This window comes from Cyprinodon tularosa, unplaced genomic scaffold (assembly GCF_016077235.1).
Source record: "Cyprinodon tularosa strain WSP-4 unplaced genomic scaffold, ASM1607723v1 ctg165, whole genome shotgun sequence".
Taxonomy (NCBI): Eukaryota; Metazoa; Chordata; class Actinopteri; order Cyprinodontiformes; family Cyprinodontidae; genus Cyprinodon; species Cyprinodon tularosa.
This window is the reverse complement of record NW_024038483.1, coordinates 619,502-647,150: the sequence shown is the minus strand read 5'-3', so window position 1 is coordinate 647,150 and position 27,649 is coordinate 619,502. Positions and strand designations below refer to the sequence as shown.

Genomic DNA, 27,649 nt, shown 5'->3' with positions numbered 1-27,649 from the left:
ATATATATATATATATATATATATATATATATATATATATATGTATAACTATAAATCCAGAAAGTGATAAATCTTTAAAGTGATAAAGAATTGTGAGAAGAAGTCAGAATTCTGAGATTAAAGTCAGAATTGTGAGAAAAATGTCAAATTTCTAAGACAAAAAGTTAGAATTCTGAGATTAAAGTCAGAATTCTGACTTTTTTTCTCATATTATACTGAAATAAAATTTAAAAATCAGTTTTTTTTCAGTGGCCCTAATCCTCTTCCGTACTCGTCCGTATTAAACCGAACAAATAATGGTGCAGGATATTTTTCAAAGCACAAATCATGTGAGAATTAAAAACATTTAGTGTTGATATAATACACAGTGTTGCGCAACACTGCTTTTGGAGAGGTCTAGAGCTGATAGGGGCGCTGATAATAAATAAACTGGTCTCCCCGGGTGGGCGGAGCCTCTGCTCTGCATCATAAGCCATCAGCACAGCGGTTCACAAAGAGACCTAAACCCTCCGGCCTGCTCCGCTACTTCTCCTGTTGCTACACGTAAGTTTCTCTTTCTGGTTTATTTCGAAGCAAGTTTTCATGAATCTTAATTGCTGTTTTGTTCAGATCTGAAAACAGTCAGAACCCGAACCCAGGTGCTGGTTTTTACTCTGTCGCAGTGTGATGGTGACTCAGGCGATAACTTCCGACTAAGTTTTTTTTTTTTTTTTCTTTCTTATGTTATCTTCCTATCTTCGCTCTTTTGGGTGGAGCTTTTCTCTTTTTAAAGTTTTGTTCGTTTTTGCGACCAGAGTAAAAGGAGCATGTGAGAGCGACGAGGAAAAAAAACTACTGAGCAAACGATGATTGATTTGAGGACAAGAAAATACTTTGAGACTTTTTGTCTCTTTATTAACCGATCTGTCTGACAAACCTCTGTTTTAGGGTCCTAAGCTTTAGTACTGCAGTTCGCAGTGGGCCTTTGCTGTTTCGGATATACTATTTTTGGTATATAAAAAAAAAAAAAAAAAAAACAAGTCTGTTTATTTAACATGCAGGTGCATCTTAAGAAATTACAATATCCCACAAATAATTTATTTAATTGTCATACTTCCATTCAAAGTGTGGGGAAAAAATGATTTTGATTTAATTAAAAGTTTTAAATCTTCTTGGAAAAGTGTTACTGCAAATACACTCACCGGCCACTTTATTAGGTACACCTGTCCAACTGCTCGTTAACACTTAATTTCTAAGCAGCCAATCACATGGCGGCAACTCAGTGAATTTAGGCATGTAGACATGGTCAAGACAATCTCCTGCAGTTCAAACCGAGCATCAGTATGGGGAAGAAAGGTGATTTGAGTGACTTTGAACGTGGTATGATTGTTGGTGCCAGAAGGGCTGGTCTGAGTATTTCAGAAACTGCTGATCTACTGGGATTTTCATGCACAACCATCTCTAGGGTTTACAGAGAATGGTCCGAAAAAGGAAAAACATCCAGTGAGCGGCAGTTCTGTGGGCGGAAATGCCTTGTTGATGCCAGAGGTCAGAGGAGAATGGCCAGACTGGTTGGAGCTGACAGAAGGGCAACAGTGACTCAAATAACCACCCGTTACAACCAAGGTGGGCAGAAGAGCATCTCTGAACGCACAGTACGTCGAACTTTGAGGCAGATGGGCTACAGCAGCAGAAGACCACACCGGGTGCCACTCCTTTCAGCTAAGAACAGGAAACTGAGGCTACAATTTGCACAAGCTCATCGAAATTGGACAATAGAAGATTGGAGAAACGTTGCCTGGTCTGATGAGTCTCGATTTCTGCTGCGACATTCGGATGGTAGGGTCAGAATTTGGCATCTACAACATGAAAGCATGGATCCATCCTGCCTTGTATCAACGGTTCAGGCTGGTGGTGGTGGTGTCATGGTGTGGGGAATATTTTCTTGGCACTCTTTGGGCCCCTTGGTACCAATTGAGCATCGTTGCAACGCCACAGCCTACCTGAGTATTGTTGCTGACCATGTCCATCCCTTTACGACCACAATGTACCCAACTTCTGATGGCTACTTTCAGCAGGATAATGCGCCATGTCATAAAGCTGAAATCATCTCAGACTGGTTTCTTGAACATGACAATGAGTTCACTGTACTCAAATGGCCTCCACAGTCACCAGATCTCAATCCAATAGAGCATCTTTGGGATGTGGTGGAATGGGAGATTCGCATCATGGATGTGCAGCCGACAAATCTGCGGCAACTGTGTGATGCCATCATGTCAATATGGACCAAACTCCCTGAGGAATGCTTCCAGCACCTTGTTGAATCTACTGTATGCCAAGAAGAATTGAGGCAGTTCTGAAGGCAAAAGGGGGTCCAACCCGTTACTAGCATGGGGTACCTAATAAAGTGGCCGGTGAGTGTATATATAGGTTGAACTGATTACAGGCTTCTGGCTGATTATTCTGATTTTCACCGATAGAGATTTATTTCCAAACACTGCCAGTTTTTAAGATCACAAGACACTAAATATTTCAAACTTATCTTACTGAAAATACATTAATCACCACCTGTGAAACCATTAAAACTTCTGAAATTACTTCTCTCAAGCAGATTTTTTATTCTTTTGCCCATATAGGACCTTGATCTGATATTTTCATGACAGTCTGAACAACACAGATTCGATTTTTTTCCGACGCGACCCAGGCCGCTCGACTATGTGGTTCTAAATCCGATACGAGTCTGATCTTTTCAAATTGTGTCTGAACAGCCAGGTCGCATCCGTCCCACCTGAATGTCATTAATATCCGACAGTGATCACTCTTCTGCTTCTTGCTATGCAGAAGTGGCAAGAAAAAAAAAAATGGTGGACAACAATACAGGGAGTAGTAATGATGTTTAACCATCATGGAAAGATTGAGTTTTTAATGTTGGGAAAGATCGCTAGATGTTCCCCAGCACTACCATCCATGTTTACTTCTGTAAACACTGAGCATGCATGCTTGTGATGTCATTGCGTCCTCTACTGCGGATGCGGGACACTTGGGTTGTAAGAATGCAGTTTACACAGGAGATCACATACAAGTTGCATATATTTGGAAATGTGAACAGCAATGCAAAATTTCACAAAAAACATCGGAATTGAGCATCAAGGCCTGCAGTGTGAATATAGCCTAAATGTATTAATGGAAAGTTAAATGGAGGCAACAACTGTGTCAGGAAAGGGGCATAATCAACAGTTGTTGACTTCCGTTTATTTAGCACCACTTCACATTGAATCAGAATCAAGTTTATTGCCAAGTAGGTTTGCACTTACAAGGAATTTGACTTGGTGTTGATGGTGCAGACTAATTAGATATATATATAGAATACGGTATCTATAGTTATATACAATATGATATATACAATATATAGCTATATACAAAGTGGACTGTGTGTTAATGTAACATAGGAGGTCTGGAGATGCTACGTTGGTGTAGCTTGTAGATTCTGAACCAGGGAGGGAGAGAGGCAGCGATTCTGGGCCTTGTTGATAAGGCTGGTAGCAGATGGCAAAAGACTGTTATTGAGGCGTGAGGTTTTGGTGCCGATGGACGGCAGCTTACTACCAGAGGGAGGTGAATGAAATAGTTTGTGGCTCGGGTGCGAGGGATCAGCAACAATCTTCCCTGCACGCCTCAGAGTCCTGGAGGCGTACAGATCCTGGAGAGATGGAAAAATGCAGCCAATTACCTTCTCTGCAGACCGGATGACACCCTGCAGTCTGCCCTTGTCCTTGGCAGTGGCTCCAGCATACCAGATGGTAATGGAGAAGATGAGTACGGTCTCAATGATGGACGAGTAGAGCATCACCATCATTGTCCTAAAAAAAATCCAAATGCAGTCCACACAAACAGATAGATTTAAATTCATTTAGAGAAGTTTAATCCTAGTTACTATGCAGCACAGTCAGCATATTTTACTGGGTTGTGAACATGAAACTTGGCAGATTGCGTCCAATTATTGATTTTTGCAACAATCCATCCTCCCAGAAAAGTACATGGCCATCAAGGACAGACTACTTACTTCATTTCCATTGTCTGTCAGATCAATCATGAAGTAGAGAGAAGTTCAGAGGTGTTTAATAGTAACTGGGGCTAACTTAATACCTCAGCAGTGCCATAGACTTGCTGCAACATCGAACTGATGCAGTGTTTCATACCAAAGGAGCCTCAGTAGAAGATTGCAGGCTTGTACTCTATAGCACATAATTATAGTTTTCAGTAAGCTGATACTTGTGATTTAGGGCATCTTATGTCACTCTGTCATTTTCTTTGGAACTTAAGTTTTGACTATCTGTAAGCCAAAATCAGTAAAATTTATAGAAATAATAGCTTCTCCAGTGAATCTATTCAACATACATGTGATAGGTTTTAAAATTAGCTACCCAGATTAATTTTACTGTGTTAATTTGATTTATTGGGATGCTTAACTTTGCTTTCAAGGCAACAAGTGGTTCATGATTCCTGGTGGTTTGTTTAGAATAGAATGGGGCAGATTTTTTTTTTTTTGTGTATCAGCAGCAAAAAAAGACAAATATGTTATCGCGCTCTCAAAATATTATGAGATCACAGTTTTCCTAATTTCTCGAAGGCTTAAAAGGAAAGTTTATGCCTCTCCAGATCTGATGGTTGTGACCTTTCACCTGACAAAGAGCCTAAGAATAGCGATTACCCAACACATCTGAAACCATTGGAATCTGTGGGGAAAACTTACAGTTTGCAAATATTCCAGCAGATCACAGAAACTGGTCAACCTCAGGTCTGCTTTTAGCTCTGTGATGACAGAAATATGTAGTTACACACTGTTCTGCTCTTTACATAGCAATGGCTAAGTATAGTCAGTCAGGTTAAGATGTTTCAGACTTATTCCTTGAAGAGATCATCTTACTCAAAGTAAGATCACACAAGATCAAAACAAGAAATAAAGTGCCTCTATTGCAGTCGGTTCATTTCAGATATGATGTATTATAGGGCTGCGTATTTTCGCCAAAGTCCTGAATAGATTCGAGTTTGATTCATAAAGTTCTAAATCGATTAAGTTTGATCTAATGATAATCTATTTTTACAATAATGAAAGCGGTTAAACTGTGTTTCAAAATAGTCATGTATTTTATTTTATCCTGTCATAGTAAACACAAAGTGCAAACTTGTAAATCGGACAGTTTAAACTTGAGATGTAAACAAAAATGTCTCAAAAGTGCAAACTTGCTTGTGAAAAGGGAAAAAGTGAAGCCTCATTTGAGCAAGCAGATGTAACATGGCGGGGACACAGCAGACATGCATGAGCTGCATTATCTTCACTGCACAAACCATATTTGTCTGTAGCAACTACAGGGTGTTTGCTGGTCAGCCTCCATTGGCTATATTTGCAGCTGTCTGGCTTGAAGTCATCTTCAGTGCATCTTTCCTGCTCATTTGAATGTGAAAATCATGCGCACCACTATAAAACTAATCGATCTCATTCCTTGGACATTGACTTTGCAAAAATGTAAAGGAATTGATTCAAAATCGACTATATCTATCTTTTTACCCAGCCCCAATGTATTATCTTAACCAATGCAATAAAACCTTGTAGCTTTCATTTTAATGATCAATTTATTTAACTGCAAGGTTTTACAAAGATGATGGCTTATTTCATCTGTATTTCTCCACTTATAGCCTCTTGCTGTTGTATTTTTGCTCTTTGTTTAAGAAATGAACTTTATATTCAGCAGGCAATGTTTTTTTATTTTTTGTTAGTTTTTTTATAAAACCGTTGCAATCAACAGTAGTTGATCTTTTAGGAAAATATGAGTAGAAAATTATTGAGAGAGGCCACATTTATTATGTGGCCAAGCTTTCATTTGAAAGGCACCTGAATGGAAAAGAAACTGGATATTTTTAGACAGTTTGAGAAGGGATGATGTGTCTTTTTGAAAAAGTTTTGTTTAGGTTTTGTTATCTTTCTTTTTCTCTGCTTTTTATGGCTTTCTATGCGTTTTGTGATGCTGGAAACTATTCTAAATGTTGTTTAAACGTCTTAAGAACCTACAAGGTATCTAAAAACAGCTCATACAGATGGTGAGCTGCATATTTTTCAGACAGCAATAACTCTTGAATTTTAATGTTTCATATTCATAAAAAATGTTTTTACTTTTAACTAAGGAAAGAATTACCGGATACAAATTAAAACATTTTTTCCTAGGGCTGATGGATTATATTTGACATCAGTGTAACCAATCCCTGGTATTTGCTGACTTTGTTGTTTGAAATGTCAATGTTTCAAATTTTTGTTGCTTTTTCAGTGGTTTATGTTACAAAAAAGCCAAAGCTCCTTTTCATTGCCAATGCAAGCATTCACTGGTTGAGCTCCAGATTCTCCTCCTTACATGTTTTCCCAACAGTTGTGAGATTTGAATCTTACATGATCCCAAGATATGGCTGCTGAATACACTAATGAATCAGCAAATGCTTGCATGTTTCGTGCAAAAATATCAGCTGGCTGATGTGTAGTTCTATATCTAAAGGAGAAATTAAGGCTTTTATTCAGTTGTGTTTAAAAATAATAATAATGATGTAAAGAGCTTCTGTATGAAACAAAATAATCATCTTTTTGCTACCGTTTTTGGTTTCAGTGTGCTGTGTGGAGCGTTGCTCATGCACGACCAAAAACAATGTTCTTTTAAGGTAGATAAGTTTGCATTCTTTCAGGTTTAAACTTAGTTTTTTTCAGGCTGGGATAAAATAAAATGGCATGGTCATAAAATTTGTCATAAATGCCTTACATTTAAAAGGTATATGTTGTTGTTTTTAACATGCAGTCATGGAAAACAGTTAGGCCAAACTTTTTATTTTCTTTGCTTTGTGCATTATTTTATGCAGGGAAAGGGGAAAAAAAGACTTTAGAACACAAACATAAGGAAAATAGGTCATGGCGGTGTAGGTTTGGGGGTCACATCATTTTGTCCATGACTGTTATTTTGACTGGACAAAGACTTTTCCATAAAGCAGTGACTGAGAGCCCAACATCATGTTTAGTCCATCATCCTACAAGTTGAAAAATGTGTTAGGCAGCTGCCAAGAGCAACGTGAAAGTCCCAGGGAGCTCACTCGGAGCAACTGGATAATTCCCAAGAGCTACATCTCAGACTCGACAGGCATCTGTTAAACATTCTGGCACATGGCAGTGCAACTAAGGGGGGGAAAGGGGAAAAATGCTTGTATAGTCAGAAGAACAGTTCTTTTATTTTTAGAGGGAAAAAAATGTCACAAACTACTTTGATATGTATAGTTTTGTCCTTGCAAGAAGCAGAAAAAAAATCTTAATTACTCCACATTTGTTGCTAGAAGATACAGGCTGGAGAAAAGGCGCAAGGGAACTCAGGGTTTTTATTTTTGAAAAAATCACTTAGCTGTTGGCAAAGATTTTGCATGTTGCTTCTGTGGTTAATTTGTTTAACAGGAAGTCAATCAGGATATCTGCTTCAACATAAATTGTTTTGTGTGGACCTTTTCCATTGTAAGATGAAAAAGACAGAAAACAGTCATAGACTGGTTATTTAAAAACTGCATGATTGCTGAATATTTCTTGGCATGTCAAATTCTGTCGGTATATTTTTCCCATTCTATTATTTTCACTGTATTTTTTTTTTAAGTGGCACTCATTTAGTTACTTAAAGACAGTTTAGTCTGCAGTACTCTTTAGTAATTTCCCAGTGCATGTATTTAAAGGTTTTGTGTCAGATGTGTGGGTCTGAAACAGGGCACTGAAAACACTTAATGTAATTATAGATGGAGGCAGGTTGTGTGATCTGAGTCAGTACATAGGCAGATGTAATTATAGATGCCTTCCTTCAATCTTCATTACAGAAACTGGTTGTTCAGACCCACTGTCTGCTTCCACTCTGGTCATTTCTTTGGCCCACGATAACAGATCTTACTCAGAAGTGTTGCAGGTTCAAAAAGGTCATTGGTCTGCTTTGCGAGCGTTTTCATTAGCAGTTTTATCGTCCCAGTACCTTTTTTTTATTTTTAAGACTTCCTTGGGAGCAGGAGTAAGTAGACCTGCTGCTTACTGATTGGCTGTGTGTGTGGAGCGCTGTATATCTGCAACAACTTAATGAGGAGAAATGAGAAGGTACGGCTGAGGAGGTAGAGATAAAACGAGGCACAGATTTTACTGCATGAGAAACCTGAGCAACTGCAGAAATGACTAAAAGCACTGGAACAGGTCAAACCAAAATCCCCCATGTGAAGGTGAACACTACTTTGTGTGTTTAGATGAGGGCTGAAAAATTTTGCAAAGTCAAAGTTGCGTCGTTTTTTTTGTTTTTTGTTTTTTCCAAACAATATTGTGATTTTGCGTTTTTTTTCCCTTTCTACAAACCACAAGCTTGTAGATGTTTTGCTCCAGGGTCTTTGTGATTTTGCAAGCTTGCTTGTCCATTGTTTTAGGACTTTACTGTAAACCTTGTTTGGGAAAGTGCTTACTTTTACTTTCATGCATGGATCTGATTCCTAGCTGCAACTCTATCTCACTTTTTGTGTGGTGGAGAGTAAAAAAGTACATTAACTTGATTAATGTACTTAAATACTTTTTTGAGTATCTTTACTTGAGTATTTTTTTGGGGCGGTACTTATAACTTTCACTTCACTACATTTTAAAGTCAAATATTGTTCTACTCGACTACGTTTTAAGGAACCTGTTAGTTTCTTGTTCCTTTTGGCTCAGCTTAGTTTTGTAATCAACTGTTGCTGTTTTTCTTTTTTTTCTTTCTTGTAATTTCAACATGGAAGATGGCAGCCATTAGGACTGAATTTGGACACAAAGAGATTTGCGATTTGAGAAATTCAGTCAGTAATGTAATACTTTAACTTATGTAACTGTTTGAGTGAGTAGCTTTTACTTGAAGTTTAGTAAAAGTATTAATATTCGTAGTCAAATTTTACTCAAGTACCACTTTTTAATACTTCATCCACCACTGGAGGAAGCAAACCCACCTTAAGCATATTACCACCCCCTAAAATGTTAAAGTGTGAAATTTAGTGTTTTAATGTAATATGACTAAAACTGAGCACCTCTGTGATTTAAAATTTGTGTTTTGTGAAATTGTGATTATGTAGCAAATTAAATTAATTGCCCAGCCATAGTTTAGGTGCCATATTTTTCACACGGTTATCCATTTTATCCCACTCTACATCATTGAGGTTCTTTATTGCTGGCTAACTGCATTTGATATTCATGGAATAAATTTGTAAGCAAACCCATATTTTTGTTTTGGAAATTATTTTCTTCAGGTAATTTGACTTCAGAACCAGATTTTGATGCTGCCACCACAGGTCAAGTGATGCAATGTTTCTAGGTAATTTTAACACTCAAGCATTTTTATTTTCTCACTGCTAATTGCTCCACAGTCGCTTTATCTGACCATAAGACTTTTTCTCCAGTAGGGTGATTTAATCGTCTATTTTGGCAGCTGCAAATTTATGTGGAACTCGAGAGTTATCGGTAAAATGTATAGATTTTCAGATTTTTAGAAACTTGAATAAAATTAGGTGCTTGAAAGCAAAAAGAAAAAAATCCTTTAAACCATAATAAATGAGTTTATGAGGCTTGCTATAATGTTCTCAAAACGTAAATTCTGTCGTTTTGAAACTCTGAAACAAAGACCATATCTGTGAACCCATTTATTTTTATTTTTTTTTTTTACCAGTTTATATTAAAAAAATCTCCCATCATAACCAAATCTTTAGATATCCAACAACAATTATGATATAAGCATTTTATGGCTACAAAAAGTAGGGATGCCCTTGAACAACGTTTGTTTCTAATGAAATAAAAGTATTGGACTTTTAGTATTGACCAATACAGATATTGATTGACCTGATCAGAAAAAATCATATAAGGCTGCAACTTATGATTATTTTTCTAGTTTATTAATCTGTCAAGAAATTATTGTCAATTAACTTTACTGTATTTTCAGATAGAAAAAGGTGCCATAAGGGTTTTATGCAGTATTTAAAATGGCTGAAAGCTAAAACTAGGCCAGGAGTTCTTGATAGAACAAGATTAAAGAAAAAAAATAAATAAGGAAAAAAAGTTTTTCTGCATAATATTTAGGCTGTTTATATTTCAGCATAGTTGCTCTGAGTGTATTTCTCTTTCTGTTAATGGCTTCTGTTAGAGTCAGTAAAATCTGCAGTTAACCATCCTATGGTTAATTGTTTCAGCCCTAGAATCATACATTCTTATTTTGTAAAAAAAAAAAAAAAAAAAAAAAAGGCTTGATTGACTGAGATTAAACAGAAAACAAGATTCAACAACAATGACAACAACTGAGTCATTTACCATTAGCCAATACATAAACTTTAAATAAAACTGGAGCTTTTATTTTGGAGATTTTAGATACATGCTGATTTTTATTCTGATAATTCTTTGGACTTTTATTTGGTTGATATCGGACTTATTTCAAATATCAATTTTTGATCAAGAAATCCTTAACAAAAAGCATTCAAATCTTTATTTCTGTCCAAATGTTAGTGCGGGTGTATCTCGTTATGTATGTTTGTTTAATTTAGACCTTTGTAGAACCACTAGATTACATTCTATTGTACGATATTATTTTAAGTTGTGTGCTTTGTTTTCACTCCAGTCTCAAAACTTTCTGTTTCAGTTTAAGGGCATAAGCCCCTTTAGAACAAATTATCTCATTTTCAAAGCAGGCCTTAAAAAGAAGAAAAAAAACTGACAAGATAAGCATGTGACTATGTTCTATTGAAACAGGAAATATGCAGATGGTTTATTTATTCGTCTTTCTTTTGAAATAATGTTAAAGTTGTTTGATTCTTATGCTTTCTCTGTCTGAGCCTGAGCTTCTGATTGGCTGTATTTGTATTGTCATTTCAGGAAAGGCTGCTTCATGATAGCAAAGATTTGCAGAAGCACTTTACTTAACTTTGCATATTCCAAAGCAGGATGTGAGTCTCATTCTCTTGATACAAGCTGAGGCTCGGTGTGTTTGGTTGTGTCAGCTGCTGTGTTATCTGCATTTGCATTTCATTCACAGGTATAATATCGTGTCTTTTATTTTACTTTTCATAGTTTAAATTGAAACGGCTAATTTTATACTGAGAAACTTGGACTTTTTTTTTTTTACATGGCTGATAGTAATGTAAATAAAAGGGGGATATTCTGTCTTTAGTCACATGTGGCATGTTTCTTGTAGACCAGAAAATGTCATTTAAATCAGATTGTAGCACACAGGAACTGAAGAGGTCTCTGTGATCTGTCTTCCATGAAAGGTCAGCACTATCGGCTAACTTTACTAATGGCCTAAAGCACAGACTGAGTCAAATTTCCCTTGGTGCAAAGAGCAGAGCTTACTTATTTTTTCTGGTCAAGCATTTCAGAAAGTACTGTTGGGGTTGCAAAATAAGGACCTTCTTTTTAGCTATATCAATGATTACCAACCAAGGCATCAAACATCAAATGCTTACCCTACAATAACTCCAGAATGGGAGACGGAAGGATTTTTTTTTTTTTTTTTACTTTCAAGCAACTTCTCAGAGTTGTGACAGTCTGCAAACTTTCCTTTTAACTGCAGTTTTGTTTTGGGGTTGTTTTTTTCCTGCTACACTTTATGATACATGAGGGTGTTGAGAGTTTGGTATTCTTTTAGATTCTTGATTTATTTGAGTTTTTCTTTCTTTTGTATCATTAAAGTTTATTCATTGGATACAGCCCTTTTAAACCATACTCTGAGGAGCAATAAATAAAATGAAGAAGGGGAAAAAAACAGCAACCATCTGAGCTCATCATTTATTTTCACACCTCAAACTAATTAAAAGGAGTTTGAATCTTCATGTGAAGGGTTACATTACTCTTCCTCTGTGCAGTTGCTGTTTTCCAGCTGCTTACTTCACTCCATAAGTAGAGCAGCTGCTTTCTATTGCAACAGGAAAATGGAAGAGTAAGGCCATGGAAAAAGAAAGGAAGTGTGACGTTGCTCAGTTTTCTTAGCGCAGCAAACCATGTGACCTCTAACCCTGACGCCTCTACCCTCAACCCCCCCGATTCTGAAATAACATTCTGACTCAGCTGACAGTCATTATGACTCCCCTGTTATTTCAGTTATGTCTGCCTGGTGCCTTTACAGGCTTCCTATTACACCAGTGAGAGCAACTCTTTACTGCTTTGAAAGCTCAGGGCAAAGAAAGTTGACTTGTGGCTGCAGAATATTGAGTGAATTTCCTCTTGTGTTTGAGGGACCTGCTTTGGCATCAGATTGAGGTAAAGATGATGTTGAGATTACAGATCCACACTGTCAGACTTTATATTAAATGCTGCATTTAGAACAGAGACTCAGGATCTGTATTTTTTTATTTTATTTTTTTTTTAAGTTAAATGCAGGTCTGATGAAAACTTCTGAGCCAGTCTCTAGGTTTATAGAGGGCCTTAAAAGGTTTAAAACTCCATAATACTCAATTTCATAGCTTTTTCTATTTATATTTATTGTTTTTGGTCATTTACTCCACATGCTGTAAACCTTTCTGAGGAAACTGGCTATAAATTAAGGTTTGATTAAACCACAGAGCTCTGAGTACAGGGCAGTAAGCAGCCCCATTAGAAGGAATTTAAAGCCAGACATCCAACCTTATGGTGAACCCCTGCAAACAAATCACTAATCCTGTTAATATCCAACAGGAATCCAAATCTTTCCCATTAGGTATTAACTGTCTCCTCCTTGGTCATGAAAAGAGTATATTTTAAAAGGATTTCTTTCAATAAAGCATTGATTCTTCTACCCTGCACAGAAATAAATGCTCTACATCAGAATAAAATCTTTATTTGAAGGTATAGGAGTTGGTTAACCTATAGTGGTAAAGGAGAAAGTCACATTTCAAATCTTTGGGGGGAAAAATGGATTTACTGTTATTTTCGGACTATTGGCTGCACCAGACTATAAGCCGCAGGTTTTTTATGTTTAATGTCTGTCTTTCTCTCTTTCGTTCTGTCTCGTATCGTAACACTCGCGGTAGAAGTCTGCTTCCAGAGGACCTCCGCATTCCCCCGCGCGCGGCTACCGTACTTGCGTGTTGAAGCAAATATGACGTCAACATGGTGGATGGTAAAATCCATAGATTTAGGTATTACGCTAGTGGCCGTTAGCTGTAAAAGTCCATAGATAAGCCGCATTGTTATATAAGCCGCAAGGTCGAAAAATGGGGAAAAAGTTCTAAAAGCTACTGGAAGGTTTAAGTTTCTCTGTTCAATTCCTATGGCTCTAAAAAGCTTCTTAAAACATATAGAATTAAACTTTCTAAGACTTGCAGATTCTTTAAGTTGAACAAATCTCTTCTCCTAAACCTGTAGTATTCACAGCAGTGAATTCAGCTCTGTGGTTGAAGACCTTGAGGCAGAATGCACTCTATATCTGATAAGGGAGATAATTATGCTTATGGGTGCATTTATTTTTAGGTTATGATCAAAATAATGCTATACAGGATGTCGTCTTCTGCTTTTTTTTTTGAAGCAGGAACTACTTCAGTCATTTTTTTTTACCTATAAAACTCTAGCCTTACCAAGATGAAATTTGGCCATTATTTGCCAACATAAATGTTATTCTAGGAGTTAAGCTTTTCATTATAGATCTTGATTATTGAACCATTTCTCAATCCTGGTCCCATCCGGTATGTTTCAGGGTGAATCTGCTGCTACATGCCTCATGTAAATCATCAAGGAAATAATTTAATGATTTAAATCAGATGCTCTGCATTCGACATATACAGTGGGCCCTGAGGACCAGAACTAAGAACCACTTGTTTAGCGATCTGCCCCTTCTAATTGGGGTGGAAATGAAAGGTCTTAACTAACATGAATGTGCCTGCAGACGTGGTTGTGTGGTTCTGACTTGAAGCAACTATTCACTGTGAACTAAGGACAGAGATTGCTGTGGTTTAGGGTGGAGATTCTCTGTAATTCAGTATCACTGTAGCTGCCTTTATTTTTGTGAGTTAATTTGTCGCATTAATGTTGTTAACAACACGATTTCTAAACTTTTTGAACAAATGTCAGTCCTTCAGCGTTAAAGACCGAACGGTTTAGGGGGTTTGACTAAAAATATTCAAACTTTTTCATACATTAGAGAGTTGGAAACACTGAAGGCAACAAAAGCAGAGAGGAAGCTTAAACAAATCCAGATCTTATTGGTATTCACAGACCAAGTGTGGAATGAACTATTTCTCCTGGAGAGGAGGGTGGTGTACAGGAGGAGAAGGAGGGGGAATGGGCTACTCCATTATTCTATAAAGATCAAAAAGTTCAGCCCTTCATCTCTCTATTTTTTTTTTTTTTTTTTTTTTTTTTTATGAGTTCAAAATTAGGGAGAAACGTCTGCAATGCTCATGTGATCAGGCCGATTTCTTAAGTGGATTTCTTATGGGTAAACTTTTTACACAGACTTATTATTCAAAACATCAGTATCACTTATATAATATCAACGTTTGTTTTGGGGACAGAGCAGTGTTCTAGTGATATGGGGGCCATTAGATACTTGCTTTGAGTACAACATTTAATTAGAAAAAGCATCATTCACATTATTGCCTCGTTACTATGTGCATGTGTTGTATTTTCAGTGCTTGTGGGTTGCGTCTCCATCATTAGATCAAGTTCTGCCCCTAGAAATCTCTAGTTTTTGGTTATGTGTTTATCATGTAATCAGTTAAGTTTTTCTGACTACTCTTCTGCCTGACAGAGTTGGACAAATTCCTACTTTATTCTTCTTGACTGTTAAGAGAAAATAAAATGTTCTGTTGAGTCACTGGTTCTTCAGTATTTTTGAATTCAACAAATTAAGAAATTTCAGGCTAAACCGATTAAAAGACTAATAATTATTTTTTTAAATAACATCTATTATTATAAACAAAATAATTTGCACAAAAGTACAATAAATTGGTCAATTCTTTTATAGAATTGAAATGTTTATAAAATGGGAATTGTTAGATTTGCTAAATTTGTTGAATACAGGGAAGGGGGAAAAGTACTTGTGGGACTCTTTCTGAATATATTCTGACACACAAACTGTTTATATGCTAAGTTATTGCAAAAAAACAAAGACACTTAACCGATAAGTTAACAACATTTAAATTGCACAACATATTGCAAATGTATTGTAGATGGAATGTGTGCTCGTTTAATTATTCCAAAGTATTTAGAATGCAAAATGTAAATTTTGCAAAGAACTCACTTCCTGCATGCCATAAGCCTATTTTATTGGGTCTCAATGCAGTAGATGGTCAGATATTACAGGTGAGCGCCATAGAGAGTGAAGTATTGCTCCTTTAACACTTTTATTACATGTGCATATACCAATGCTAAATATTTAAGTGATGAATTGACGGCAGCACTCCAACAGCTAACCAAGTTTGTGCTCAACTTTTTCATTGTAATGTTTTTTGTGTTTTTCTGTCTGCCACTACAGATCCTGTCCTCACTGGGAAGAAAGCAGCACTGGACTTGAGCTTAATGGAAACAAAACGGAGAGGAGCTGCAACTGTAAAGAGCAAAATGTCTAGATGACAACAGCTATGCTGACTTAGCTGATCAATTACTGGGTCGCTGACACTTCCTTCCCCCTGCTATCACTGACTCCCCCATCTTCCGTCAAACCATGTTGGTTAGGAGAAAGCTCTGGGTGGTTGCAGCAACTGCTGCAGTTCTGCTTCTTATGCTCGCAAGCCAGAGCATCCAGATGAGACATTTACTGCCTCTCAACAGCAGGACCGAAGCCTCTAACAGGGGGATGGGTAAGAAGTTTGGAATGAAGAAGTCATCTCAGTGGTAAAGTTTACAATTTAGCAGTAGTTTAGGTGTTGAAAGGATTGAACCAGATTTTATCAGTTAACTTTGAGGTATTGCAGCGTTTAAAGAGTTGCTTTCGAAGGTCCCACCACAAAACACTTTCTGCTGGGCCTGTTATGCTGTCTTGCCACATCTAGTTCACACCTGCCTTCCAACCTCAGCTAAACACTAGGCGTGAAGTTGAGAGCAGCACTCCAATAAATTGTTATTATAGTAAATAGTTTTTTTGGGGGCTGGCATTAAACAGCAGCTGGGTTAATACCGCTATCAACTAAATCTTTTTATGCCGGCCGGGCGCCTGTCATTGGACATAAGTTCTGGACTCATTATGAATACTCTATGTATATGCCCAAAATAAAAATAAAAAAATGCATAGGAAGTTCAGCATATGCTAGCATTTTAGGAGATTCTTGGTCGGCCAGATCTGACAGGGCCATCAGATATTAAAAGGATAGATTTAAATGGGTTGCTGAATTATTTGTTGGATTTTGATCTGAGATGATGGCATCACACAGTTGGTGCAGATTTTGTGGCTGAGAGAACACGAACGTGAGTCTCCTGTTGCACCAAATCCTCAAAGTATTTTGATGCATTTAAAAATAGTAGCCATTGAGGCTAGTAGAACTGTGAACTCTGTGATTTTCAAGAATCAGGATCCCAATTATATATTTATTTTTAATGGTGCATTATCCTAATAAAAATATCTATCATAAGATGGAGTCAAAAGCGATTAACATGGTTGGCGTTTAAAGACAGCCCTGCTGGTATTAATGTGAATTATGCAAAAAAAACACCCCTGCAAGCAGACTAATAAATAGTTGATGCCAGCCAGGGTGGATCCATGCTTTCATGCGACGCCTCGAATTATTGATACCATCATAGTTTTGCAGTTGAATTCTAGACTCCTATCCTGATCTTAAGCGGCATAGCTGTTACTGTACCAGGTGCTGTAATTTCCTGTTGTAGCAAGTACTTATTTGACTGTTTCCTTTCTTGGCTCCGACAAATCTGCACATTCTCAGCCAGAGCATTTATACCAATACAACCGTATCTTCTCTTTTTGTACTATTAAACTCAAACCAAACAGATAGTTGTATGTAAAATAAAAAAATAATCCCAGTTGGTGTCACCTCTTTGTGAAAAAATCTGTGATTATTGACTGTTAGATATGGGTTATCTCTGGTCTGTTTTAATATCTATGTGCCATAAATCAGCCATGAAAGTGTCTGTTTAGTCCAGATTTACTCATGGCAGGTCAGCATGCCACACTGTAAGGCGCCTGGAAGACGTTGGCGTTCCTCTGACATGCTGGTTTTGTTTTCCTGTGGGAAGATAATTCTCTTCTCCGTATAGATTGGCTGGCAGCTTCACATCTGCTGACCTCCATTCAGTGCTGAAGGTCGCTTTTATTTCTTGTTAATCTAGCTTTTTCTAGGGGCTCCTTCAGAGACAAGAAAATCAATTTAACTGCTAATAAGACTGTCTAGATAAGAACAGGGAAGATTCTTATTAATAGATTCTAGCGAGAACTTATTAAAAGTAAAATTTTGATGGATTATTACTGATCTCATTTGTCAGTTGAAGTCACTGATCAGCATGTCTTTATTTTCCATCCTCATCATTCTAATGCTTAGTTGGAACTTTAATAAATAATTTTTCACCACATCTAAACCCCTAAATACAGACTTGCTGCCTTGGAATTGACCGATTAGCTTTTTGTGCTGACGGCTAACTGAAGACATGTGCCAAATAAAAATGCTGATGAGTGTGCAGGATTAATTTAGACCACTGGTGTTTTCCATGAAGAATCAAAGATCCACACTCGGGTCATGTAGCTCAGACTCTAATGAGGAGAAAGAACTATGCAAGACTTTATGCTGTGGTAAATAATTGATGCTTTTGTTTCAAAGGCTTTTAAAAAATTAGTGCAATACATTAGAAGAAGATGATTGGTGTTCAGCTGGTCGTTTCACAGAATTGTAAATCAAAGAGTTCTGTTGTAATTATTATAATTTTGAAATCGTGTTTGTTTTTCAGTGGTTGAGCCAACGGTTGCCCCTGCTGTACAGACTCCTCCCCCTCCTCCTGGTACCATCCGCTCTGAGAAGGATGGAGAAGAAGTAGAAGAAGAGGAGGAGGAAGAGGAAGAAGATGAGGAGGGGGAAGAAGAGGAAACGCCTGTAGAGGACTTTCAGTTCCTGAAGTAATACTGTTTAGACTATGTAGTCAGTATCCTATAATAATCCGTTATTCCTTGCATGATCCTCTGTGCCGTCCTCTTTCAGGCCATGCGGTTGCTCAGACTCCTGTGTTTCAGACCTCAGAGGGTCTGCATGGTTCAGCATGCGCTACGACCCCAACCAGGAACCTATCCTACGTGCCAAGAACAACTTTGACCCTGATGCACTCGCATGGTGGCAGGTGAGGAGAAATTGTACTTAAATCCATATTTACGTTACTGTTGAGCAAACTGCAGAATGGAATCGCCATTAGCAGTTTTGAAAAGTCTTGGTTAATGTGGCTGATTCTAGGTTTTTAAGTCGATTGAGGGCAACAACTTCTGATAAATCTAGGAGGAAGTTAACGCCTCAACTGAAACATTTCCATGGAACAAATGTTTAAGAAAACGACAGGCTTCATAATGTTCTGCTACATCATTGATTCTGGTTTCCTGCTCTCAAGCTGTCTGCAGTGTGCACACACAGATAAATCTCTCCTTTTTTCTGCAGTTATAGATTAAGTCTTGCTGCAGACACCATTAGTAGATTAAAAGGAGGAGGGGTATCACCAAAGCTGCTAACATCATCACTCAGGTTTACAGAATGGAGTCTGTATTTTTTATGTCTGTGTTATTTTTAATACAGTTGTTTCTTGCAGCAGTCTGCAACTATTTTAATGCCTACAAATTAGTCCTGAATGATTTTCTACAGCTTTATATTTTCCACAGGGTCTTCAGCGGTCCGGAAATGACCAGACTTTAGAGGAAGTGATGGCAAAAATGTTTCAGGTCGTTTCCCCACCCACTGTGGAAACCAAACCAGTCCCCACACGTTGCCGTAAATGCGCAGTTGTTGGCAACTCTGGGAATCTACGAAGGTCCGGTCACGGCAAACTGATCAACTCACACAGCTTTATAATTCGGTACAGTTACAAACCCAAAGGTCAAACATGAGTGCAGATAAGGCCTCCAGGTCTCATCCTCCTTTTTGACCTTCTTCCTTATTAGAATGAACAAGGCAACGACTCGAGGGTTCGAGAACGATGTCGGTAATAGGACAACGCATCACTTCCTGTACCCAGAGAGTGCTGTGGATGTGGATCATGGAGTCAGCCTGGTCCTCCTACCATTCAAGCTGAGGGATCTGGAGTGGCTGACCAGCGCCTTGTCAACCGGCCATATCAAAATGTAAGACTGATAAGTTATAAAGAAGCTGTAAATTGATTCATTACTTTATGTCAACCTTAACATTGACATCAGTTTATCCCAGTAAATAAGAATATATTTAAAAAAAAAAACATTTATTTTGATAAATCAGTTCAAAATATCAAACTCATAAATCAGTTATAAGCACCTCCAGATATAAGTTTAAGCTTTTATATCTGGTGGTGGTTATAAATTCTGGTTTACAGCTAAAGTAATAAAAAAAAAAAAAACAGTTTCTTAGAAAAATAAGAGCATGACTAAAGCCCCTTTTCCAGCCTCAGACAGTGTTACTAGACTTGGTCTCATTACTCATTACAGAACCTGTTGCCTTTTTATGAACATGATGACTACAGCTGTGTTTTTAAGCCCCGCCTCCATTGAGCAGTGTTCAGGCCTGGTCCGTCATTAAATGATACTGTATGACGTTTACATATGAAAGAAATCTGTGCGAAATTGAAAAAAATAATAAACTATTACAAATGGGCCATTATTGTTTGTGCAAGTAAGTCTTAATTAAAAAAACCCACTGGGATAATTATCCTGATCACAGGCCAGTCTGAACATGTTAAATAAGGTACAGCTGCCAGGAGCAAAGCATCAGTAATGATAAAGCCATCTGATCTGTTCCAAAGTTTGAACCGAAAGCTACAAATTTAGGAGTTATGTGGAGGTTTTTCCTCAGCCATGGGAAAGAAAAGGATGAGTTTCTTGGAAGTTCAAAACTGCAGAATTGTGGCCTGAGTATAATTAGTTTAATAGGATCCATACTGGATTATCACACTTGGTGCATTTTTGGGCTCTCTCTAGCATTTCATCCGATGCAGGTGGTCTGCTTGCTGGGCTCTGCCCGTTTCCTCCTCCTACTGTGGTCATATTTGTAAAATACATTTTGAAGCAATCACTTTTAGAAACAGTTATTGTTACTTTTAGGGAACCTGCTGAGGAGAAGAACAAAATAAGCCCATCCATTATGTCATGAATACATTTTGTTTACAAAGCAGGAGTGGAGTAGCCTCGTGAGACCATCCTGATCTCGCGAGCTTTCAAGATTTCACTCGCTAATCAGTCTGGAGACTCTCCGTTGAAGAAAATTTGGAGCCGTTCACTAAACGAACATCCAATCTGCGTTGGCTTTGAGGCGGGTTGAGATGTGACGCAACGAGAAGCTCGACAGTTCAGTCTAAAGAACATGGCGGCTTCAGCCGATGAAACTAGCGTTAGCGTGGCTATTGAGCAAGTTTTATCAGAATTACACAGTATTTCTTCACTGAAAGAAGAGCAAAACACTGCTCTGGAGGCTTTTCTCAGAGGAAAAGATGTTTTTGCTCTTCTCCCGACTGGTTTCTGCAAGAGTAGCCTGGCTTGTGGTTGTGTTTTCGTCGCCGCTCTGTTAGTACGTCATATGCTTCGTTGATCTGATTGGTTAATTTGTCCCGTCTAAATTACTTAAACGGAAGATTTCCAGATGAATATGCGGAGCAAATCCATCTGGCGGAGTCAGGTTAGGAGTGGAGTGGCCTGAAAAGAAACCCCGAAAAAGGAGCAAAATTTTCAAATGCATTCTAAATACTTGGATATTAAAATACTTTGAAGTATTTCTGGTCTATTTTCTCTACTACATCTTTATTTAACCTTCATTCAACTGGATAAAATCCATTGAGATCAAAACCTCTTTGTTTTTAACCAAAGGGTTTTATTACTTCCCGGGTCACCATGAAATGTATTCATTCTATAAAATGCATTGAGACAGTCTTCCGAACAATCAGCTTCTTTAACCAGGACTTTTGAGGCGTACCCTTCTAGTTGGCAGCTGGCAAGTGAGCCTGTGTTATTTAAGGCCATAAAGCCATTAAACAGGGCTATTCTCTCTTCTTTCATATTTACATTAAACACTTATTGTAGCTGATTGCACAGCTGTCTGTTTTAATCAACATCAGTAAGATGTGCAGTATATTGTGAAATGGCCATAATATTGCTTCAATAAACATAATTTTTAAAGGTCTTGCTCCTTTTGTTAGTCACTGTATTGCTTTGTGCTTTACTTTACTAGCTCTGTCTTCCTATCTGGTGTAAAAGTCTAGAATATCTCTGAAACATTATGCTTTCAGATGTTCTTGCTTTATCCAACTTCTTCAATTTTAATTAATTGTAACTGAGACAGGGCCAATGAAAGATATTCCTCAAACACAGACTGGAGCTGCCCAATTTATCTCATTTAAATCCTTTTAGAGACTTTCTTCTAAAAGAAGTCAGACTTTACATGATTTAAATGGCTAACTGATTAAATTTGCAGCGTAGTAGTTTTTTCTGGGGTTTTCTTTCAACCAAACATATATTAGTGGAAATTAAAATATAAATATAATCCCTTTTATATTTGGATAAAATATCCTGTTGTTGCAAATAAACTTGTTTTGTACAGTAAGGTCTTTGTGTAGTTTGTGAGGTCTTTCTGGCAGAATGGATGGAGATCATTTAAACTGATTGGATTCCTGGCATGGAACCAACTTTTAACTATAATCCAGAAAAATCTGCTAGGCCCAAGGTCCAATCTAATATCAAATGGGGATTAAAGCAGAAGCTTGCTGGTTGCTACAAAACAGTACTTCATAAGCAATAATCACCCCAAGATGATTGAGGGTTTGTCATGTTGAGACTGGAAGGATTGGAAAAAATTCCCACTCATCTCTTTTACCAAAATTATTGTTTATTATAAACATTATTTGTTGGTTAATCCTTTCTGGAGAGAAAAAACAACAACATTTTAGTTCATCAGCTGAAGCCACAAGGAGATATATTTGATTTTAAACAGATGAATGGAAAATGTTAAAAATCTAATTATTTATTAAACCACTATTTGTTTTTTAGGACTTACATGAGGGTGAAAGACAGAGTGGTGGCTGATAAAGACAAGGTAAATAAGAACCTTCTTTCCTAAAAATCAATTTCCTTTTCTGCTTTTAGTCTGATTAACTGTGCAGGTTGACTTTTGAGCCCTTATTTTTTATTTATTTTTTTACTTCAGTGGCTACTTGTTTGGGGGTCAGTTTCTGCCTTAAGTGTAGAGATCATAAAACAGGAGATGGACAGATGGATTGGAGCTTTCTCTGCAATGATTGTCCTGTTTACAGTGCTGTACACAGCTGAGCAAAAACCAAAAACTCCCACTTTATCAGTTCCTCTATGTTGCAACACTGATCTATGGTCTTAAGAAATAGATCATGTCCAAAAGAATGAGACCCTGGATAGAAGCTGTGAAATTTAGTTCCCTTTGTTGGGTGACAGGATGCTTTTCCACATCAGGAGTCAGTTAAAGGTATAGTCGAGGATTTTTGTGAATTTTTGAAAAGACCCGTTCTCTCCACTTAAAAGAAAAAAGAAAAATTACATGCACAACCCTGTACCTGAGAGGGAACGCCTATAAAACGCGTGCGAGAGCATGCACAAGCCCATTTCTTCTGATGCACGCTCGATTTCAAAATTTGCTGTTTGCATTACTCATACAAGCTTTCTTTCCAAAAGATTTGTAATTTTCCTCTATGTCACACTCACCACTAGGCACGTAGAACGGCCTTACATAAACATCTCACCAGAATGATTGACAATTAGGAGGATCACTTATTTTGATGATGCACCTGGAAAAAGGAACATCCTCGACTATACCTTTAAGCTGGTTTGTTCATCTGCTTAGGAGCAACCTGGACTTTTCTCTTTTGAGGTTTTGTAGTGAGTGGAACCTGGGGAAGCTCCAGAACTCCTTGGAGGGACAATATGGTGTAATTCAATAAAGATAGTTTTAACTCCACAACTTAATAATATTAGTCAAAAGATAAAAAGTTGGTTATAATTACATGTCTCAAACTCCTTAAAGTCTGTTTTATTGTTTTATATTCTGGTTCAAGTCATTTATATCAGGCATCCCCAACCTGGGTCCTCGAGGCCCGCTGTCCTGCATGTTTTAGAGGTTTCCTTGCTCCAGCACAGCTGATTTTAATTGAAAGTTGATTAACAGGTTTTTGGTCTACTGCAATCATTATAATCAGCTGTGCTGAAGCAGGGAAACCTCTAAAACCTGCAGGACAGTGGGCCTCGAGGACCCAGGTTGGGGATGCCTGATTTATATATCTCAGTTTGGAGTCTTTTACTTTTAGCTAACTTGAATAATTTTGTCTTCATCCTGCAGGGGGCAACATTGAAAAGGAAAACAATCTTATCTGCTTTTTTTTGTTTATTCCAAGGTCGGATATAACTTTGGAAACTTTGTGTGTTAATAGGTTCTGGTGGTGAATCCAGTCTTCTTTAAGTACGTCCACGATCGTTGGACGGAGCTTCACGGTCGCTACCCGTCCACCGGCATGCTGGCCATCATCTTCGCTCTACACACCTGTGACCAAGTAGGCAGCAAATGTTTTTTTTTTTTATTGACAAAGACCAAAGTAATTCATTTAATTTTACACAAAATATATGAACATAAACCACTCAGTCAAACCAAAGTCCAAATCTGTAATAGCTGTGTTAGACTGAGAGCTCTGGTTTTTCTTTCTTTTTTTCCCCCAGCCGAATATTTCTTTAGATTCCAAGCAGCGAAGAGATATGGCAGACCTAGCATGCCAAAATGTTTTGTTAACCCAATTTACTGCTTACAAACATTATAATAATAAATGTATTAATTTCAGTTAAGTAGTTTGACAATTAAACACAGATTTCGTTTTGATTCTATACACATGATAACTAGCTTTAAAGTGCTAATTTCTATTTTTAATATTTTTTACAGGGCTAAAAAAAAGTCGAAATTCAACTCAAGACTTTAATGTGTAAATTAGCTAAACTATTGTCCACACATGGGAAAAGGAAAAGCTTGGAAGAAGCACAGGATAACATCTCTATGCCATGCTGCACTGATGTAGCAGCTTAAGCAAAAAGAGCCCAACTGAGTGCATATTCAATATCATACAACAATGGAGTAGCCTTTCAACATTTCTCAACAAGAATCCTTATTTAATTAATCTGACTCGGCTCTGATGTAGCAAACTTTCACCCGTATGACCTATCAACTATATCTGCTGTCGGCATCTTCCAAGATGTCCCTATTATGCACATAAACGTAAATGGAAGCAACATCACCTTACTAGCTGACATATTAGCGTAAGAACAACTTCCCCCGATCGCAACACATTTATTAAAACTTTCCTCCATTACTGATCTGTGGTCAGTGCTGGATTCAAGCCTCTATTTCCTGTTTTCTACACCCACGCATAATGACGTAATGCACAATGACATAGGGCGCCTTTGCGGCACTTGGTTAATTTGCTTTAATCCAAATGGAAATGGAACATAATGGCATTTCATTTTTTTTTTTTTTTACTTTTAAAAGTTAATTTAAAATTTGAACTTTTAGTTGAATGGAAACACTACTAGTGAACTCTACCCTCTAAAAAAGGACTGAAACACATTTTTCAGGGCAAAGATTGTAGGTGATGAATGATAACTGAGTTTAATTTTTGTTTTTCCAGGTGTCTGTGTTTGGTTATGGTGCTGACAAGCAAGGGAACTGGCATCACTACTGGGAGGAGAACCGCTACGCCGGAGCCTTCAGGAAGACCGGTGTCCATAGTGCTGACTTTGAAACCGAGGTCATCCGTACCCTCGCTAAGGAAGGAAAGATCAAGCTCTACCTTTAACACTCGGCTTAAGACTGAAGGATCTGGTATTAAACAACCAAATATGAGCCAGAAATGGGCTGCAAGTTTTCTTTTTCTTTTTCTTCAATGGAGGGGGATTTAGACAGCAATCAAAGTGCGTCTTGATTCCTCTAATCACCACATTTGCCTTCAGTAGCTTCCCTTCGGATGCTATTTTTCTTATTTTCGGTCACCTGTGGTCACAGGTTAGAAATTAACTGGTTTAACACAACAGACCCACTGGGCAGCAATTGGATATATTTAGAGAGTCCTGCTGCTTCAAAGTTCAACCTAAACAATGAGCTTTTTATTTTTTTATTCCTTCACTGACTGTCCTGCTGTTGGTGACTGATGGGACTGACCACGTTTTGCTCTGAATAGGAATCAACCACCAAGGTTTTTCAATTTTTCAATTTTTTTTATTTTCAAATGGATTCTGTGGACACTATAAGAGGGTAACTTTTTTATTTTAATTTCTTTTATATCTAAAGCACTTTGTAATGAAGGGGAAATGTTGGGGAAAAGCTCAAATAATTTTGTTTACCAACCAAACAGACAAATTGATTTGTTGGCAATCCTGGTTATGATGTGTAAAAGCCATGCATTAAAAGGAGTCTTTAATTAGAGTCACATGATTCTGACTTGAACATTGTAGAAAAATCCAACCGGAACGTTTTCTATTTACTCTGTAAAAAAAAACAAAAAAAAAACAACAACAAAGAAATCACTTCTTTCCATAATCCTCATTGGTAATGCAGCTGTTTGGTCCATAGTTTGAACAAACAGACAAAATGATCTTTGGCACAAAGGCGCTCTCATGACCACTTATCTTCACCCATGTGTTATCTGTTTACGCTCTGTAGACTGACAGACTATGAAGAAAATCGATTTGGTTTCTAGTCATATGTTTTGCTGTAAAACCTCATGACGGTCTATTTTTAAACCAATGGCAGATGAGGACAGATAAGTTAGTGGGATGGTGTTTATAAAATGAAGGTTCCCAGGGTTTTTGGTGGGGAAGCAGGCCTTCAACATCATTCACCATACTTAAGTTGGCATGAATTGCGTTTCCTGATCTGCCCAAAGCGCTGTTTTCCAGTAAATCTTAAGCTTTTCTTATAGTTAAAAAGGATCTGAGGTTTAAAGACTTTCTAGCCGTAATATGAATCTCAAACCGACGAGCTTTGGAGGTCATCTTTGCCTCCCCTGCCATCCTGCCTACTGTGTGGTTTCCCAGATAAATATTGGTCCTGATTCAACCAAGAGATCACAAGAATTGAGCCTTTCTGCAAACCTATATATATATATATACACCAAATGATTTATAAAATCACATTAAAAGGCTTTGAATAAATTTTTTCAGCAATTATTTTACATACAAAATGATTCTTGGATAATTTGATTACATAATGGGATTTTTTTTTCCACTTGATAAATGTTCTCGTTAAAGGTTGGATTTTATATACTTTTCAGTGCAGGATCGTGCAGCTGCCATAAAAGATTAATTTACTGTTATGATTTTTACTCTCCCATGGGTGCCAACAAATATGTCCCTCTAAAAGGAAATGTTTAGGGTTTGTATTATATTATAATCCCTTCATGATATCTTCCTGGAGCTTAAAACCGTCCTGCTCTATTCAAGCACGACAGGAAGGAGAACTGGAGATTCTTTATTTTGAAAGTCAGCTAGTGATAATTTTACCTTTGCTCAAAATGGCTTCCAGTAGTTTTATCAGTTTTAAATGGTTTAAAGGATAATTCACATCGATTTTACCTTTGGCAATGATTGCGCTGTAAAGTGATGTAAGTTAGCAAGTCTTCCACATGGTTATAATTATCAAATGTAATTCTACAAATACCGTTTCTTTAGATTAGGTCATGACAGTATTGTTCCTGTTCTGCATGGAATTAACAGGTAGTTATATAAGCAGATCAGCAGCTCTGAGTGTGGAAACAAAGAAATGATTCATCTCCTGATCACACTTAGATTTAATAGAAGAAAATATAAAATAACTGAACAAGTGACATGACACAGTTGTAGTTTGCATGGATGACATGAAAAGGGAGAACAGCCAAAAAAGAAAAGAGGAAGGCACCGACCTTTATAGGCAGCCATGACTGCTGCTGCACTTCCAGCTGCACTGTGAATCTACAAAAGGAAAATCTGATGCTGATTGTTAAGATCAACTGAATGTTTGTGATTTGGTTTACATTATTAGGATGTTTTAAAGCCCCCGCGTATCTGTTCTGTTTGTTTTTATCAAGCAATTAAAATGTACGTTTAATGTTTTAAAGGATGTAATAATCGGTTGCACATGCATGTTATGAAATAAAAATCTAGCTAAATTATAGAATAGCCTTTTAACTCCAAGGGTTAATGGAAAAATGCATATATATATTTTATACATTAGTTTTTTTATATATCTATTAGTGCTGTCAATCGATTAAATTTTTTTAATCGCGATTAATCGCATCAATGCCTGAGTTAACTCGCGATTAATCGCATTTTAATCGCAAATTTTTTTTCTGATTGAAAATCATTTAAATACTCTCGATGACATACAAAAAATACATACAGGCTAGGTTTGTGCCAATGTTCTTTTTTTTTTAAATGAGAACAGGTCACAGACACTGATTTATGCCATAGAAACATATGGCAAGAAGATGGGGAGGCATGTAGCAAAAAATAAC

At 37.3% G+C, this 27,649-nt stretch overlaps 1 protein-coding gene across 1 annotated transcript; it reads left to right on the top strand.

The window, feature by feature from the left end:
* The first annotated feature begins 436 nt into the window (after positions 1–436).
* Positions 437–25,671, top strand: st3gal8 (ST3 beta-galactoside alpha-2,3-sialyltransferase 8). The gene is made up of 9 exons (XM_038280855.1): positions 437–543; positions 15,477–15,801; positions 17,894–18,059; positions 18,142–18,277; positions 18,804–18,997; positions 19,083–19,262; positions 22,146–22,191; positions 23,552–23,671; positions 24,791–25,671. Exons 2-9 carry the CDS (start codon positions 15,666–15,668, stop codon positions 24,956–24,958), a joined length of 1,146 nt encoding a protein of 381 aa, XP_038136783.1. The 5' UTR covers positions 437–543; positions 15,477–15,665; the 3' UTR covers positions 24,959–25,671.
* The last annotated feature ends 1,978 nt before the right edge of the window (positions 25,672–27,649 follow it).

Excerpts from the sequence above, each read along its gene's own strand:
- st3gal8 (XM_038280855.1), top strand. The coding sequence starts at position 15,666 with ATGTTGGTTAGGAGAAAGCTCTGGGTGGTTGCAGCAACTGCTGCAGTT. Across the intron at positions 15,802-17,893 it reads AGCCTCTAACAGGGGGATGG|TGGTTGAGCCAACGGTTGCC; the intron begins GTAAGAAGTTTG and ends TTTGTTTTTCAG. Across the intron at positions 19,263-22,145 it reads TCAACCGGCCATATCAAAAT|GACTTACATGAGGGTGAAAG; the intron begins GTAAGACTGATA and ends TTTGTTTTTTAG.